General features: G+C 36.0%; 1 protein-coding gene across 2 annotated transcripts in view; it reads left to right on the forward strand.

Annotated features, from left to right (window-relative positions):
* Nucleotides 1–18,241, forward strand: part of PRRX1 (paired related homeobox 1) — a 100,240-nt gene that overhangs the window by 64,019 nt on the left and 17,980 nt on the right. For both annotated transcript variants that reach the window (XM_074221986.1, XM_074221985.1), the window contains exon 2: nucleotides 13,031–13,206. In XM_074221986.1, the coding sequence (XP_074078087.1) occupies nucleotides 13,031–13,206 (176 nt within the window). The remainder of the gene's footprint in view (nucleotides 1–13,030; nucleotides 13,207–18,241) is intronic.

An 18,241-nucleotide genomic window follows, 5' to 3' on the forward strand; every position in this document is an offset into this window, starting at 1 on the left:
CCACTTGTGTTTCAAGCTGTCTTGGTTCCCTTTTCATGGTATCTCAATCTCAAATTAATATGAAGTGAACAAAAATTGCAATCAGTTGAAGTAGGGTCCAACTATTTACTATGGTAATTTCTTAAAAAACAGTTCTATGATACAAGAAAGAGAGAACTTATTTTCATGGACAAATATTACAAATATACACTTCTAGAAAAAAGTTTGAATTCAGAAGTCTGCTAGATATTACATTTTCTTTTTAGGTTTTTGCAAGGCAAATGGGGTTAAGTGGCTTGCCCAAGGCCATACAGCTAGGTAATTATTAAGTGTTTGAGATCAGATTTGAACCCAGGTACTCCTGACTCCAGGGCCAGTGCTTTATCCACTGCTCCACCTAGCCGCCCCTGGGATATTACATTTTTAAAAAATCTCTGAGTATTTCTTTTAAAAATATTTTTACTAATAATCTTTTGTTTTTATATCTTTTAGATTCCCCTCTATCTTTTCTCCTTTCCTTCCATATAGCTATCTCATCTAGCAACAATAACAAAAATTGAAATAAAAAAATTGCACAAATTGAGCAAAGTATTGAAAAAAAATCTGAGAAATGCAATGTTCCTCACTTATGGAACTATTTCTTTCCTTCCCCTCTTATGTGTGCAAAAAAAGTAGGGGGGGGGGAAAGTGCTTTTTATTTAGTATTTATTCTTTGTGTTATTCTTGGCTCTTTATAATTTCAGAGCATTCAGGTTCTATTGCTTTGTGGTCCTTCTTTCCATTTCCATTATTGTAGACATTGTGAATGGTTTTCTTTACTCACTTCTCTTTGTATCAGTTCATATCAGTCTTTCAATGCTTCTCCATATTTATAATGTCTTCTATTCATGTACCACAATTTGTTTAACTACTCCCCAGTAACTATTTATTTTCAGTTCTTTGTTATCCCAACAAGTGTTGCTATAAATATTTTTAATGACTCTTTCTAATATATACTTTCCCTGTAGGGCAAAAGGAATGGGATGTTTTAATCACTTTGTTTTTAAAATTCCTAGTTCCTTCCCAGAAGCTGGCATTAATTCACAGTTTAACCAATAATCAATCAGTGTGCCTGCTTTTCCACTTTTCCCCTAATATAGATCATTCCTATCTTTTGTAATCTTTGTCTAGTTAATATATGTGATGTTAATTCTCAGGTTTATTCTGGTGTTCATATCTCTAATTCAATTTTTAAATTATTATTTCATATGGTTATTAATATTTTGCAATTCTTCATCTGAGAACTGTTTGCTCATAACTTTTTACCATTTATCTATATGTTGGTATTTCATCTACACATGGATATGTGAGAGTCAGTGTATTAAAAAACCCAAGCCATGCAAAAGCAACTCTCTAAAATAATATTGTTAAAGAAGGTACTAAATCATGCACCTCAAGAACAATGTTCTAATGAGACTTTAGGGTATTTTATTTTTGGATAGTAAAAGTCTTGAATTACTTGAAAAGTTTCAAGGTACCACTAAATCAAAATATATCTCCATAATGCCTTTTGGCAGTGATTTGTAAAAGAATCTTACAATAATATGATGATAATAATAATAATTACTAAAATTTATAAAATACTTGCTATGTGCTATGTGACAAGTACTTAAAAATTATCATCTTATTTGATCCTAACAGTAACCTTGGAAGGTAGATATTATTATACACCATCTTATAGATGAGATAATTGAGGCAAACCTGGACTAAGAGACTTGACCAGCATCAGCAAGCTAATAAATGCCTGAAGCCAGATTTGAACTCAAGTATCCTTGTCTTGAAGCTCAGCACTCAATCCACTTCATCATCTAGAATAGACACACTGGGCTTTGAGTCAGAGGGCTCCTATATTTATTATCTGTGTAAATGACAAATTATCTAATTCATTCTTTTGATAAGCATTTATTGTGCAAGGCACTGATGATCATTGAATTGTTGCTTTGTTAGGGTTGGATATATTAAGGACTTGAATCCTTCTCTCCAAACTTATGTCTTCACTATGTGATGCCCACAACTGTGAGCTAAAACAAAGATACTGAAAAATATTTATATAATGTTTGCATAGTCAATCATCCTTGAAGCAAAACATAAATCTCTGCTCCTTTCTAAGCATTTCCTTGGTTGGAAGGATGAGTTGTAAAGATATCCCAGAAGGAGGGACTGTGGCTGGGAGAATTCTGTATTCATAAGAGTTACAAGTAAATTTAGTTTGTTTTTTTATGACAAAAAAAAATCATAGATTGGTTCTTGGAAAAATGAAACATGTCTGTAGAAACTCAAGAAGAATAGAGAGCTATTTTGGTAAACAGAAGTCAATTTAGACTAGAGAGTGGTAAGAACTGTGGGTTACAAATTAGGAGTATATCCGGGCTTTGGCATTGATTTGTGATATGACCTTGGGGAAATTGCTTTATCTTTTAATACTGAGTTTTTTTCATCCATAAGAGAGTTACAATAATCTTTTCCCTACTCAATCCAAAGGATTGTTGTGGGGATCTAATGATTGTATCTAATGATAACATATATTAGAAGAGTTGTGCAAATATAAAATAGTCAATATTTCAAGGATTGGTGATTTCAGTAGTTTGGCAACTTTCTGTGTTGAGAGACTTATGTTTATGATATATATGTATATAAAGCACTTTATTTATCTACAGATACATAATACAAATATGCATAGATACACACATACACACACATTATATATATACATATATATATATATTTGTATGCATTTACATATTTTAAACCTTAGTCTCTGGAGGTTCCTTGAGGCTCAGGGAGACTACATGACTGATTAGTAATCACACAGTTATCAAGTGTCAGAAGAGAATCTTGAGCTATGGTCTTTTCTCTCCAAGTCCAGCACTGTGGGTAAAGCCCCTCAAGGGATTTTTATTAAATAATAACAAGAGGAGAGCAATAATTTTTAGAATTCTAGATTGAAATGCTTAGATTGGAAACACTATTCATTTAATTTTCTGTAAATATGATCCCTTACATTTTGCATAAAATATGATTTAGGATTCTGAAAAAATAGCAGGTTCCATTTTTAAAAATTATTTAAGGCAATGGGGTTAAGTGACTTGCCCAAGGTCACACAGCTAAGTAATTCTTAAGTCTGAGATTGGATTTGAACTCAGTTACTCCTGAATCCAAGGCCAGTGCTCTTTCCATTGTGCCACCTAGCTGCCCCTCATTTTTTTTTGAAAGAAAATCTCTCCCTTGGTTGTATTTAGTTTTCATGAATCAGTTGGGGGAGACCTCTCTATTCTTGGGTGCAAAAGTCAAGGTGACTCAAAAATTTAGTTGCAGAGGGGAGTCACACTTGGGAATTCTCCTAAAACAGGTTTGGTGCCAACAATCATATTGCAATTCTTCTGGTTAAGCAATACAACCTCAATGGTTGTATTTTGCTACAAGATTTGTTCTAATGTACATAATAAATTAAGGCAAGGAACTCTTCATCTCTCTAGCTGGAATACTAGTTTCTGTGGGCAAGGAAAAAAGATGTGTCCTCAAGGGCCCTGAATCTTCCAGTGGCTTGTTACCTTTAATGAAGTAGGGATGCCATAGGAGACATGGGATGATTATACTTGTACTCACTACTCAATCCCTGTCTACCCTTCTCCCCAGGCCAAACTCTGTAAAGTGATCCAGATATCACAAGTAGATGAAGTTTTACTTTGGTTGAATATAATCTTCTGATTTAGAAAAACAGTCCGTTATGACTTCTAGAAGTGCCTTTGAGTATATCCAAGATCTTTCATATATAGATACATTGCTAGATATGGATATGGATATGTGTGTCTGTGTGTGTGTGTGTGTGTGTGTGTGTGTGTGTGTGTGTGTGTGTTGTATGAGTGTAGGATGTATGTGTCGGTATGTATATATAGATGACTGAAAGATACTTTTGAGGCCATCGAGTCCAACTTTTTCATTTCATTGAGGAAAGTTAATGATTTGTCCAAAGTCACATATATAAGCTAAGGCAGGCCTCAGTTTTCTGAGACAGCACTCACTCAATTATTAAGGATAAGAAATGAGGCAAAGTATGACTTCTTTTACCAAGTCAAAAATAATCAATCTGGGAGGGGGAAATCCTCAAGGTTTCTGACCAAATCAGAGACAACTAGGTAATCTAAGAAAGCATATTACTTATTATCAAGAGAAACTCTGTCCAGTTTCAGAGATGCAAGGACTGTGGTAATCAAGAAAGGCCCATGAAAGAAGTGGGGATTTGGAATGAGACTAAGAAAACAAAGATTGAGATCTAAGTCTTAAACATGAACCAAGTTATTGGAAAAAATAGATGCTGGATGACTCCTTTACCAGAAGAAACCTTCCAACTGTATAGACATAGTCAAAGAGTGAGTTTGTGGAGGTCATAGAGAATATTTGCATTAGAGTTAGTACTACTCCATCTGCTCAACACCTATTCTGTTAGAAACAAAAAAAAAACTTTGTTCAGCAGGGAAAAATTCTCTATCTTTCTCTTTTAATTATTAGATCATATACTTCCAAAAAGGATCTGAAACATCCATACAAAGCAAAAATGGGTTGTGAAAAGCATCTTTCTTTAAAACTTTTTTTTAATTTATCCTGATGATATGATTCTTCAGTATTGCCCTGAGGGCATTGACAAGCAGCAGGATGAACATGGGAATTTACATCTGAGTCAGAAGGGCAAAAATATTATGTTGAAAGGAAAAGATCCTGGCTTTGGAATCAGAAGACCTGGGTTTGTCTGCTCATACAGTGACATGTTGAGCAAGTTGCTTACCTTGCCTCAGTTTATATCTGTATAAAATGAGGAGATAGGGCTCAGTCATCTTTAAGATCACTTCCAAATCTAAGTTTATGGTCCTCAGAACAATTTGTTTCTTTTTCAGTAGAAATTGAAACCAGTGCACAATCTACATGGAAATTTTAATCCAATGATTCAGGGAAATAAAAACAAACAAATAAATCCTTGATGTAACTGGAAATATGCTGAATTTGAAGGAAGGACCTAGATTTGAATTCTGGTTCTGCCACTAACTGCTGGGTGACATTGGACAAGTCACTTAACTTCTGGGTCCATTAATTCACTTGTAAAATGAGTGAGTTGAAATAACCTCTTGGGTGTCTTCCAGTGCTAAATCTTTTTTTTTTTAATCTATGATCTATTTACTTGAATCTTCAATTAGATTAATCAAATAATTCAGTTGAACTTTTCATGTTCTCAACTGAAATCAATCACTTTGAGACCTTCCCAAAAGGGAGATTCTAAAACTGACCTAAGGAAAAAGGCTCCAGCAATTCATAATCCTCATTACCAGCAACTTCTTCCTCAGGTAAAATCCGAATTTCTCTGTGCAGCTATTTCAGCCTATTCTCTCCTGATCTTTTGAACTACACTCAAGGCATGTTCCTAAGCATTAGAACTGACAGCAGATATGGTCCTGCCCCCAAGAAACTTATAGCTTATTGGGAGTGGAAATTTTAAAAAATGGTGCACAAAAAGCTACAAGACAATTGAAATGTATTCAATCCATAGGAAAGGTATGACCTCTTAGGAGAAGTTTGAGGAGAAAGATTCATCTCTAGTTGAGAGAAATCAGTAAAGGCAAATTTCTCTTTATTTTAGATTTCTTGACTTGCCCTATAGTTATTCTGAGGTTGGATAAATACTGCTCAGTTCAATGTCCCGAAGAATGAGATGTCCTGTGACACATTAGAGGAAGTGAGCATCTTTGGGCAGGATGTTCTAAAGACCAATATGAATTAAAACTGTTTTCTCTGGAAAGCTGGTTAGAACATCAGACTTCAATGAATAGTTTAGCCTCATCTCTTTTCCTACCCTTCATTCAACCTGAGTGTGAGGTCTGATAAAACTGTTTATTACAGAGAAGTGTCCCTCCAGTGCCCAACATTTACAAACTTCTGTAATGTTTACATTTCCTCTGGTGCTTCTAAAGATACCGGACTGGATCGTGGTCTCCTGTGTCAGGGAAGAAAAACAAAGAGCCCACAGTTTGAAATGAGTGAGCAAAGACAGACATGCTATGTAACCCAAGGGCTGTCCCTGCTGCCTGCTGGGCTTCTCTTTCCATTACACCTTGCCTCTTGAAGGATGTTTGCCAGAAGGAGAATTGCTGGGCTCTCTTTATTTACATGTTTTTTTCTCATACCCAAATTCATCTGGAGGGGTGTTATGATTTGTTAAAACAAATAAAACAGTAACAGCAAACAAACAACAAGGATTTCACTCAGAGCTACTGCCAGATTCTTTCAAGTCATCATAGTTGTTTGCTCCCTGTCATATAATATAATTCTCCATTTCCCTCCCTCCCATCTCAGGGGAACTAGTGGTTTATGGTGGTCAGCCAGTGGAATTTGGGTTAACAACAGGTTTGCTTTAAAGAAAAACTGATGGAGTACACTTGTACTTCTGGGAACAGGATATAAAAAGTTTTGTTAAGACATAATTGTGTGAATGTAGTTCAAAAGAGAGAATAGGCTGAGATGGTTGCACACTTCCTCACCTGAGGAAGAAGTTGCTGGCAATGAAGATTACAAATTGTTGGAGCCTCTTCCTTAGGTAAGCTTTGGAATCTCCGTTCTGGGAGGGTCTCAAAAAGATTTGGTTTTAATTGGAGATAAGAAAAGTCCAAGTAAAAGGCAAAGTAGCTTCTGAAGTTCCTTTCTAGACCTTTGTTTTTATAACTGTATCTTCAAGTTTGGTTTGTGGCACCTGTCACCAGGGCTCAGACCACCTGGAGAGACTTGAACTGCTTTATTATCCCAGTTGGGCAGACAGGATTGAAGATGCCAGTAGACCTAAGGATTATTCCAGCATCTCTCCTTTTCATTTCTTTTTTTTTTGCTAGGCAATGGGGTTAAGTGACTTGCCCAAGGTCACACAGGCTAGGTAATTATTAAGTATATGAGAACAAATTTGAACTCAGGTCCTCCTGACTCCAGGACTGGTACTCTATCTGCTGCATCCTCTCTCCTATTTTGAGAGTCTCTCAGGGGAGCTTGTAAAAATAGGGAGAGCCAGACTTTAGACTGGTGTTAAACAGGTCCTAATAATGACTGAAGAGCTAAGTTGTTTTAGAGATCCAGGTGAGACTTCTTTGGGGTACAACAACATATCTTTGAGGAATAACCTAGATCATTTTCCTTTTCTGTTTATATGTGCATTCCCTTGCATTTTTGTTGCCTTTGAAGAAAGTCTCCTGTATTAAGGTGAACTACAAATAGCCTAGGGGCTTAGCCATACTTTGTAGACTAAAGCACTACATTGTGATGATGCTGGGCCACAAGGTCAGAGACAACTGAATCCCTGATGACACCTTCTGAGGCTCTTAGCCATGCCCGAGTGTCAAAGGTCATGGGACCCTGGCACTTAAAGGTCACAGTATTCTGACAGGCATGACAAATAGGACCATTGATTGAACATAGACCTGAGGATTGAGAAGAATGTCTGTGGTACATTGTAAATGGAAACACATCACACTTTCTTTAGCATTGCTAGAAGATGGCACTTCTCCAAAAACAGTAAAAGATCTAAGGTTGCCACATTGATATTATTTCCCTTTATCTTTCTTCTAAACTTGATTCTTTGTAGAATGTTTGAGGATCTGTTAGACCTGAGAAACTCATAGTGGAAAAAGCACTGAACTAGTAATCAGGAGAATACAGACCTGGAGTTAAGAGAACCTGTGTTCAAATCTTACCTCAGATACTCATTAGACTTTGGACAAGTCACTTATCCTCTGCTTACCTTAATATGTTGGAGAAGGAAATGGCATGCCACTTCAGGAGCTTTGCCAAGAAAAACATCACACAGATTCAGAAAGAGTCAGTTATGACCAAACAACAAGGAATCAGAAGACTTGAATTCTCTCTTGGATCACCTACTTACTAGTCGTATAAATTTGGTCAAGTCATATAGCATCTCCAACTTTTAGTTTCCTTGACTGTAAAAGGGAGATAATCTTACCTACTTAGCTTACCTCATAGAGTTGTTGTGAAGAATAAATGAGATAATAGACAAGAGGTAAGCTGTAAAAAGCTCAGGATAACTCTCACTTTGTAGAAAAATTTCAAGGAAGAAAACCATCACTACTCTTGGACTACTGAAACAGGTTCTAGGTTCTAGTAGTTATAATAAATTTGCATAGGCAAGAAGACAATAAATGTTTGTTAAATGAATGAATGAATGAATGAAGCATTATAATTACCTCAGAGTCCTATTCAAATTCAGTTTAATTAGAGCTTTAAAACTGTTGAACAAATGCTTAGTTACTTGCCTGGATTTTTCTCTTGGTAGATTGCTTTGCGGAGAGAGGTAGATCTTTGAGAATGGAATTCAAAGTCTGGTTCAGCTAAATGTATGATTTGGGTTGTGATAGGTTACTGAGTTGTAAATCTCTGAGAAATCTATGGGCTAAGTGGCCAGGTTTCGTGGCTGGCCCCATGCAGTTGGTTTGTCAGTAGTATTAGTACAGCTGGTATTCTGCTCAGCTTGATATATCCATCATTTCTGACTTGAACTGTTGGAGGGTGGGGGTTGACTGTACACTAATCACTGCCTGCAGACATGGAAGATGGAAGACTGCATAATTGACTTGCCAGGTTTCCAAAAGTAGATTATGGAAAGAGGTTGAGACTAAAAGCAATTGTGGACATAGCCAGTACTTGGGAAAGTCTCAGGCTTCACATTCTCAGCATCCAATTTTGGGGACTTTCTGATGAGTCTAAGAGTCTCTCAGTTGCAGAGTTAGTTTAACTTGAAGATGATGGAGTATCTCTGATAACTCCAATCTGTTTTTGTTATTTTAAAGTTCTATTACTGCCTTTTTTTAAACCATTTCATTTTTCCCTAAACAAATTCCTTTGTTAAATCCTTTCTTATAACAAAAAAAAATCTTTAAGCAAATCTAACACTGTAACCATCGATATCGTATACAAATTCCCCATCTATGGTTCTTTACAAATGTACTGAGAGAAGGTAGGAATGTTTCATCATCAGTTTTTAGGATCAAGATTGTTTATTGCAATTCCCCTCAATTAGATTGTCTTGTAGTATTGTTATTGTTTATGTTGTCACGGTGCCAAGAAAACCGCAAAATGGGGTCATGAAGAGTTGGACACAACTGAAAAATGGTTGAACAACAAATATTGTGATAGGGGAAATCAGGGGAACCTCTGATCTGCTCCCATTGAGGGGAACATTCAAACATTGACTCTCTGGGTGGTGTCCCAGTTCAATAGATTGGGGGTTCCTTTGATCACTTCTGTTTAACGTTACTGTGGTTGTTGTGTATAGTGCTCTCTTGGTTTATATTTCTTTGCTTTACTCCATTTCATTTAAGTGTTCCCATATTTTTCAATTCATCATGCTCATTTATTCTTTTATTATTTTAAGGGGTGGAACGTGGGGCAAAGGTGTGATTTCTGTGCTTTCTTTAACATTGTGAAATCCTAGCATGGGGTTCCCTAGCTCCCTCCACCTTCATGGACGAATAGAAATTGGAATCTATCTTTTAATTGGCAGTCTTAGAGAGTTAGAGGAGAGGTTAAGTGCCTTTCCTAGGATCACCTAGCTATTATGCTTTTGTGTAGAAAAATATTGTTCATTTAATTTAACTTCATGGAAGCCAGCAAGGCATCACCAGGTCCTGAATACAAGTCTTCCTGATTCTAGAACTGACTTTTTAAAAATTAACTCCAATATGTTGCCTCTTTCATCATTTTTAATTTTACAACAATATTCCTTTATTTTCATATACTATAATTTATTCAACTGTTTCCTAGTCCATGTATACCTGTTGCTTATCTGTTTTAAGGAGGTTTAGATATTGCTTCAGTTGCTCCTATATTGGAGTCTTGGTTATTTAGGCATAAGGGTCCCATGCTGCTTCCAAGAGGCTACAGGGTGAAAACTAAACCAAAGTAAATTCCCAGTGAAAACGAATTCTTGCCCAATCCTCCTCCTCTGCTTCAAGAGGTCAAGTTGAATCTGCCAGGATTCTGAATAACATAGATGAAAATGTGTGTTAAAGGGCTGTCTGATTTACTTCAGGTTCTACCACAACTATCCTGGGATATAATCTCAAAAAAGACTGAATGATATCTCTTTGAATCCAAAGCAAACTTTTCAGCATTACAGTAATATAAGACTATGCTACAACCACAGATGTTGGAGAGGCCAAACTTGGTCAGTTCTATGAAGACCTACAGCATCTTCTAGAATTAATAACTAAAAAAGGAAATCACATTAATCATAGAGGATTGGGATGCTAAAGTAGGAAATCAAAAGACAATTGAAATAACAGGCAAGTTTAGCTTTTTAAATACAAAATGAAGCAGGACAGAGACTAATAGAATTTTCTGAAGATAACTCACAAGCCATAACAAACACTCTTTTTTTTCAACAATCCAAAAGACAGCTTTGGGATTATATTACCTCCACTAGCCTTATTATTAGCAGGGGGACAATATAGACATCAGACCTGTAACTGACTACTTTTCCAAAATTCAGACTCAAATTGATGCAAGTGGGTATAACTATCAGACCATATAGGTATGACCTAAACAGCACCCCATATGCATATAAAGTGGAAATGATGAACAGATTTAAAGGAATAAATATTGTAGATAGAATATCTGAAGAACTATGGAAAGAGGTTCATAGTTAAAGGAAGCAGTAACAACAGCAACAGAAAACATTCCAAGGAAAAGAAGAGCAAGCTAGAACAATGGCTGTCTGATGAGGTTTTTCAAATAACTGAGGAAAGAAAGAAAGTAAAAGGAAAGAGAAAGGGAAAGATATACCCATCTGAGGGCAGAATTCCAGAGAATGGCATGGAGTGACAAGGTTTTCTGAAATGAGCAATGCAAAGAAATAAAATAAAACAATAGAATGGAAAAGACAAGAGAGTTCTTCAAGAAAATTTGAGTTTATCAAGAGAATGTTTCAAGCAAAAATGGTCACGATAAAAGACAAAAGGTAACGACTTAAGAGAAGAGATTAAGAAGAGGTGACAAAAATACACAAAAGAATATACAAGAATGATTTTAACATCATTGATAACCAGAGTGATGTGGTTACTGATCTAGAATGTCTGTCCTGAAAAATGAAGTCAAATATGACTTAATCATTGATAACAACAAAGCTAGTGGAGGTAATAGCATAGAGCTATTTAAAATCCTAAAAGATAATGTGCTAAAAATGCTGCACTCAATATACCAGCAAATTTGGAAAAAATAGTGACCACTGAATTGGAAAAGATCAGTTTATGTTCCCATCCTAAAGAAGGGTAATGCCAAGGAATATTCAAATTGCTGAACAATTGACTTATTTCTTATGCCGACTAGGTTGTACTTAAGATTCTGCAACTGAAGCTTTGACAATATGTGAACCAAGAATTATCAGAAGAAAAGCTTAGTTTTCAAATAGGTGGAGGAACTACGGACCAATTTCCCAACATTTATTAGATTATGGAGGAAAGCAAGAGAATTCCCCATAAATATCTATTTGTATTTCGTTGACTACACTAAAGTCACAACAAAAAGTTCTCAATGAAATGGGAATACCAGATCATCTTCCTTGTCTTCTGAAAACTTTTGCAAGAAGTAAATGTTAAAACTGAATATGAAAAAACTGATTGGTTTGAATTTGGAAAAAGAGTACAAGGTTTTATATTGTCACCTTTTTTTATTTCATTTATATGCCAAGCTGAAAGTAAGGTCTCTGGAAGAAATATCAGTAATCTCAGATAGGCAATTCATATCACTTTGATGGCAGAAAATGAAGAATCAAGAAATCTCTTGATGAGGGTGAAAGAGGAGAGTATAAAAAGTTGGCTTAAAGCTTAAGATAAAAAAACTCCACAAACTAAGATCTTGGCAACTGGGCCCATTACTTCTTGGAAAATAGAGGGAAAAAAATGAAAACGGTGTCAGTTTATATATTCCTGGGCTCAAAGATACTACGAACAGTGACTATAGCCATGAAATTAAAAGATGCCTGCTCCTTAGAAGCAAAACTATAACAAATCTGGATAGCATTCTTAAAAAAAACCAAAACCATTACCTTGCCAGTAGAGATTCATGTAGTCAAGGCTATAGTTTCTCCAGTAATAATATGTGGCTATGAGAGCTGGACTATAAGGAAAGCTGAGGGCCACAGAATTGATACCTTTGAATTGTGATGCTGGAGAAGACATTTGAAATACCATTGTACAACAAGGAGCTCAGATCAATTGATGCTTAAAGAAATTTGTTCAGCAATGGAATAATGAAGTTAAAATGCTGAAATTGAAGTTTAAATAATTTGGCTGCATAATGAGATGATGAAACTCACTGGAAACAATTCTGGTGTTGGGAATTATTAAAAGAAAAAGAAAAAGGAGACAACAGAGGATGAAATGGAAACAAGGAGCATGAATTTGGGTAGAATTCAAAAGATAGTGGAGGATAAAGAAAGGGCCTGACATACTATGGTCTGTGGAGTTATAAAGAGTCAGACACAATCTATAATTCAACAATAACACCAATTTTGCTTTCCTTTTTGTTCTTGGGAAGATAAGCTGTCTCATCCTTTTTCTCCCAAAGAGGACTCCAAGATCATCAACTTAGGTCTTTCTGATCACAGAAGTTTTATACATAACTGACCAGTGACAGGAAATCCTTGATGTCCACATTTGGTTATAGGAGGCTAGAAAGTAGATCAGGGTGGCATCTCAGTATGCTTAGTCACTTATGCTGTCTTAGACTCAGCTGAATGGGAAGAGAAACAATCACTTTAAAGGATTATTGTGTGACTCAAATGAGGTACAAATGCAGAAAATGGAGTAGGAGAAAGGTAGTAAATATACCTTAAGGACAGTGACATTTGATTTTGTATTCCCCACGCCTAGCAGAATTCCTTGTATAATAGATGTTTGCTGTGAATTAGAAGTATAAAGAAGACCCACCCACCAGAGTTCTTACCATCCTTCATTTTTTTCTCTTCCAGATGATCAGCTGAACTCAGAGGAGAAGAAAAAGAGAAAGCAAAGAAGAAATAGGACCACCTTCAACAGCAGTCAGTTGCAGGCATTAGAAAGAGTCTTTGAGAGGACACATTACCCTGATGCTTTTGTACGGGAAGACCTTGCCCGCAGAGTTAACCTCACTGAAGCCAGAGTTCAGGTAACTAAATGTTTATAAAACTTCAGAAAAAAGTCTTTGGGAAAGCTCATTATTCTTGAACCAGAAACACCAGTCTGAGATTTCAGAAAGGTTTGAATGTTGTCATAAAAATAGAATACAAAAAAATTTAAGATTTCCCTATTCTTCCCCTTGACAAGAACATGGGCAAACAATTTAAATTTTTAGAAATAAGATGGAGGAGTACTTAGCAGGTTGGTTAGAGAAGAAATAGGAGGCAGGGGAAAAATTACAAAGTTATGTTATAACAAGTAGGTCAATGGATCAAGGGTCCAACAGTAGGGCTTTCTATAACTTTCTAAAAATGCCTTAGAAAGTTATCTGATTGGAAACAGAGCAGATCCAAATTCTCATGCCAATCATGGTGGGATGGGGCCCCTGAGTAGCCCTTGTATTTCAACCTGAGCAAGATGGAAAGATCTGGTCTTAAAAATTAGCCTTTTTTATGGGAAGTTATCTGTGGTTGAAAAGGTGGGATGAGGGAAGTAAGATTAAGGGAAAATTGTAAAACTCAAAATAAATAAAATTTTTAATAAAAAAGAAAGAGATAACTTGCTCATAGTCTCACTATCAAATTATCAGAATTAAGATTTGAACCTGTCTTCCTGTATCTAAATTTAACATTCAATCCTACTCAACAATCATTTCTTAATGGTCTGAAACTTTTAGGTCCTTGTGAGAAAAAAATACAAAAACAAAAGCGACTGGGACTATTTCAGCCTCGGCAAGATGAAAGATCTGGTCTTAAAAATTAACCTTTTTCTTTTAAAAATGGAAAGTTATCTGTAGTTGAAAGAAGTGAGTTGCTGATAGTCTCATTATCAAAAATCAGAATTAAGATTTGAATGCACATCTTCTTGTATCCAAACTCAACATTCAATTCAATTCAATAATCATTTCTAAATAACCTGCAATTTTTAGGTCCTTGTGAAAAAATAAATAATAAAACAAAAATGAAAATAGTCCCAGAGCTCAAGAAGTTTGTAAGTTATTAGAGGGGAAACAACATACACACAATAAATAAATATTCTGTAGAATAATTTGGAGATTGGGAATACTAAAAATGGAGATACTCAGGGAATGCCCTTTGTTGGAGCAAGCCTTGGGACTGAAGCCTGAAGGGAGACTAGAGTTCCAAGAGATGATGGTGAAGACAGAGAATATTCCAGACAAGGGGAAACAGTCTGAAGAAAAGCATAAAGGCAAGGAGATTAAAAAGTCCTGAATAAAGAACAACAGGTAGGGCAATTTAGCAGAGGTCTAGGCTTACATTTATAAAAAGTTCTAACCACTTTAGTACATACGGTATTATTTATCTGTATTCCATTCTAGTGAGGTAATTAGGGCAAGACCAAATGGAAAAAAAAACTCAGACCAGTAAATCCTTCAAATGTGAATGCAACAAATCTTGTTGCTGCAAAACCTCTGACAGAGTCGGAAGTAGCTTACTGAGATTTAAGAAAATAGCTAGTGTTACTTAATGCAATCTGTGATTCAAATAAGATCTCTAGAACAAATGCCTCTTTCAAAGGAATGATTTGTGCTCTGTTCTGTAAGCCAAAATATACAAGGAGGTTTTATGACTCCCCATGTTTGGCTATGTTACATATGTACATACAGACAAACATACATACACACTTTTTCTGTGGAGGTGGATAGGGGCAGGATCTGAGGAGGGGCTGAACTTTTAGAGGTATGGAGGGTGGTAACATGATCAAAGCTATTTTTTTTAACATTCAAAAACTCTCCAGTCTGAATCTGAATTTTTTTTTATGTCAAAGGTCCAAAAAGTCTGTAATTGATATTTTTGAAGTGACATGGGCAAGTCACATAGAACTAGAAGTAGACAGGGGGATCATAGAGAAGATGTGGTCCAACCGTCACTTTAAACAAATGATAAAACAGAGACCCAGGAAGGTTAAATAACCTAAGCTCTCAGTTAAGTAAAAAGGAACAGAGGTTGGATTTGAACCTATAACCTCCAATTTCCAAACCACTATGTTTTCCATTATATCAGACAAGACTATTTAGAATTTTATATTTTGTATTATAATCTATTATATTTATATGTTATAATTTATTTTATAAAATATGTTGTAGTTAATTATTTTATAATTTTCTTATATTCTCAATAATGTATAGTATTAGCAATATCATGATGATGTCTCACCTTTACAGAATACTTAAAGTTTCACAAGATACTTTATAGTGCCATAATATATAATGCATCAAAATTAAGTACCTACTATATGCAAAACATTATATGAGGGTCTGAAGTAGATTTCAAGTTGAAATAAGACATAATTCCTGTTCTCAAGGAGCTTAAAGTCTAGTAAGGTGGAAAAAGCACACACATGTATATATGCTTATATATCTTTGGGGATATTTGTACATACATGTGAATATAAACATGTATGTTTATACATATTCAAATATGGAGAGATGGAGGGAGAGGCACAGAGAGAGAAAGAGACAGAGAGACTTACAGAAGGAGAGACAGATACATAGAGAGGGACAGAGAGGTAGACACAGAGAGAGAGAGAGAGAGAGAGAGAGAGAGAGAGAGACTTGGACAGACATAGAGATAGAGACAGTTAGAGATAGAAAAGGAGATAGAGAGATACATACAGAAGGGAGAGACAAAGACACAGAGAGACAGAAAGAGACAGAGTAACAGAGAGAGGGAGAGAGAAAGAGAGAGAGAGAGAGAGAGAGAGAGAGAGAGAGAGAGAGAGAGAAGGAAGATCCTAATTAAAAGAAGGAAAGTCTAAAGGCAAAAAATCTCTTTGACTCCTGTGTCTCACTAGAGTATTAATTCAATAGGCATTTATTAAACCTCAACTGTATGCTAATCACTATGTCTGGTACAGGAGATGGATATATGTCAAAACAAAATTGATCTCACAATAGCATGGGATTTAGATTCTGCTTGGGGATGGGGAAGAGGGAGGGAGGATATCACTTACATACAGATAGGTAAGTGCAACATATATAAAAATATTAAATAAAAGAGCAGGTTTGGGATTTAGGTCTGAGTATCTTATCTAACACTCAATGTGCTTTGGGCAGTTAGGTTATGCAGTGAATAACGTCGAGTCTGAAGTCAGTAAGACTCATCTACCTGAGTTCAAATCTGGCCTCAGACAATTACTAGCCAGGTGAGCCTGGGCAAGTCATTTAACCTTTTTAGCCTCAGTTTCCTCATCTGTAAAATGAGTTAGAGAAGAAAATATCAAATCATTTCAGCATCTCTGCCAAGAAAATCTCAAAACACAGAGCAGTATACCACTGAAACAACTGCACATGAACAAGTCTTACAGGACTACCATTATACCTGGTTGGCTTTTCCTGAGGGATCTTCCCTAAAGCAAATAATGAAAGAATCATATTCACATATCCACTTATTCAACAAACATTTAATATTCACTATGTGTATAAATAAGGATACTAAATTGGAGAGGAGAAAGTAAAAAGATTGGATAAGACAAGGTATTGAAGCTTAACTCAGGTCTCACCCTTCACTCAATAAAAGTTATTATGTAATTCTCATAACTGACCCTGGCACTTTTCAAGTTGGCAGACATTTTAACTGCATTATTTTCATTTGAAGCACACCACAGTCTTGTTAGATAGGTTCTCTACTCTCCAGTTTATAAATGGAGAAACTGAAGCCCAGGCAGGTCAGATTTGTCAGTAAATATCAATGGTAGGTGTCTTCTTGCCCAGAGTCTAAAAATTTATCTCTATGTCACTTCATCACTATTTGGCATGCTCCCCTTTCCATGAGATGTACACACTTTTTTCCTTTTCTCTTGTTGCTCAGTTTCAGTAAATTGCTCAGTTTCAGTAAATTACTCATGGCACTGCTGTGTCAGGAGCTGCTCTGGCCTTGGTCACATATGTCCCATGATCCCCAAACCCTTACTCCCTTCCTTGCAAGACTCCCATTCTTCCAGGATCCTGTTCTCATTTAAGCTACCTCAAGGGATGTAAGTCCAAAGGATATAACACTAATTTATACTAACATAGAAATGATGAGTTACAGTTAAAAGCTGTTATCCTCTTCTAGGTCTATTTTGAAAGCAATTGATATTTCTGAAATATTGAAAAGTAGCAAAGCAAGAAACTTCAGAGGCAGAGGGACTTGCAGGGCTTATATCATAAAGGCAAAAACTCATTTTGCACGAGACCGGTCCTCCCTCCTTCCTCCCCACGCCCTTCCCCACCTCAACTAAGTTTTAGTCACTGCCAGAAAATCAGAACACATACTCCATTATTAATGGCTGCTAAATGAGCAGGAAAGAACCTTTAGCCAAGATGTTATATATGCAGAAGCCAGAACATCTCTGCTTGTAAAGAAGCTCAGTACTTAGCCCTAAGATACACATCGAGACATGAAAGAAGGAGAAACTGTTTAGTTTGGCATCACCTTCAGTAATTTAGAGATGCTTCCTTAATAATTTAAAGGGGCAAACAGGAAGTTTTGTGAAATGAATATTGTATTTCAGGGACACAGAGTGGTTATAGGCAAGAAAAATAAGAGTTCTGTGTATGTAAAAATTCCTGAGATAGCCTTGAATAAGATTGGTTGGCATTCAACAGGGATGAAATGTATGCTGGCTATTTGTTGGAGGGAATGAAAGACAGTATGAATAATTCCATGGTCAAAAGTCAGTGCAGAACTGGTTTATTAGCCAATAAATTGATTGACAAGCTTTTATTAATCCACTATAATGAGCCAGACACCATGCTAAGTGCTGGAAATAGAAAAACAAACATGTAACGGTATCTACCCTCACAGAGGTCACATTCTACTGGAGGAGACAAAATGTACATGAATTAGGATATACAGAATAAATAAATAAATCTGAAAAAATATGAATCAGCTCTGGGAGATCAGAATGCTAGGAGCTGGGGAGAAAGAGTAGGATCAGTCAGTAGATGATGTTTCTTGAACTGGGTTTTGAAGGAAATCAGGGATTTCTGTAGGTGAAGAGGCAGTCGATTCCAAGAATGG

The sequence above is a fragment of the Macrotis lagotis genome, chromosome 2 (genome assembly GCF_037893015.1).
Source record: "Macrotis lagotis isolate mMagLag1 chromosome 2, bilby.v1.9.chrom.fasta, whole genome shotgun sequence".
Lineage (NCBI taxonomy): Eukaryota > Metazoa > Chordata > Mammalia > Peramelemorphia > Peramelidae > Macrotis > Macrotis lagotis.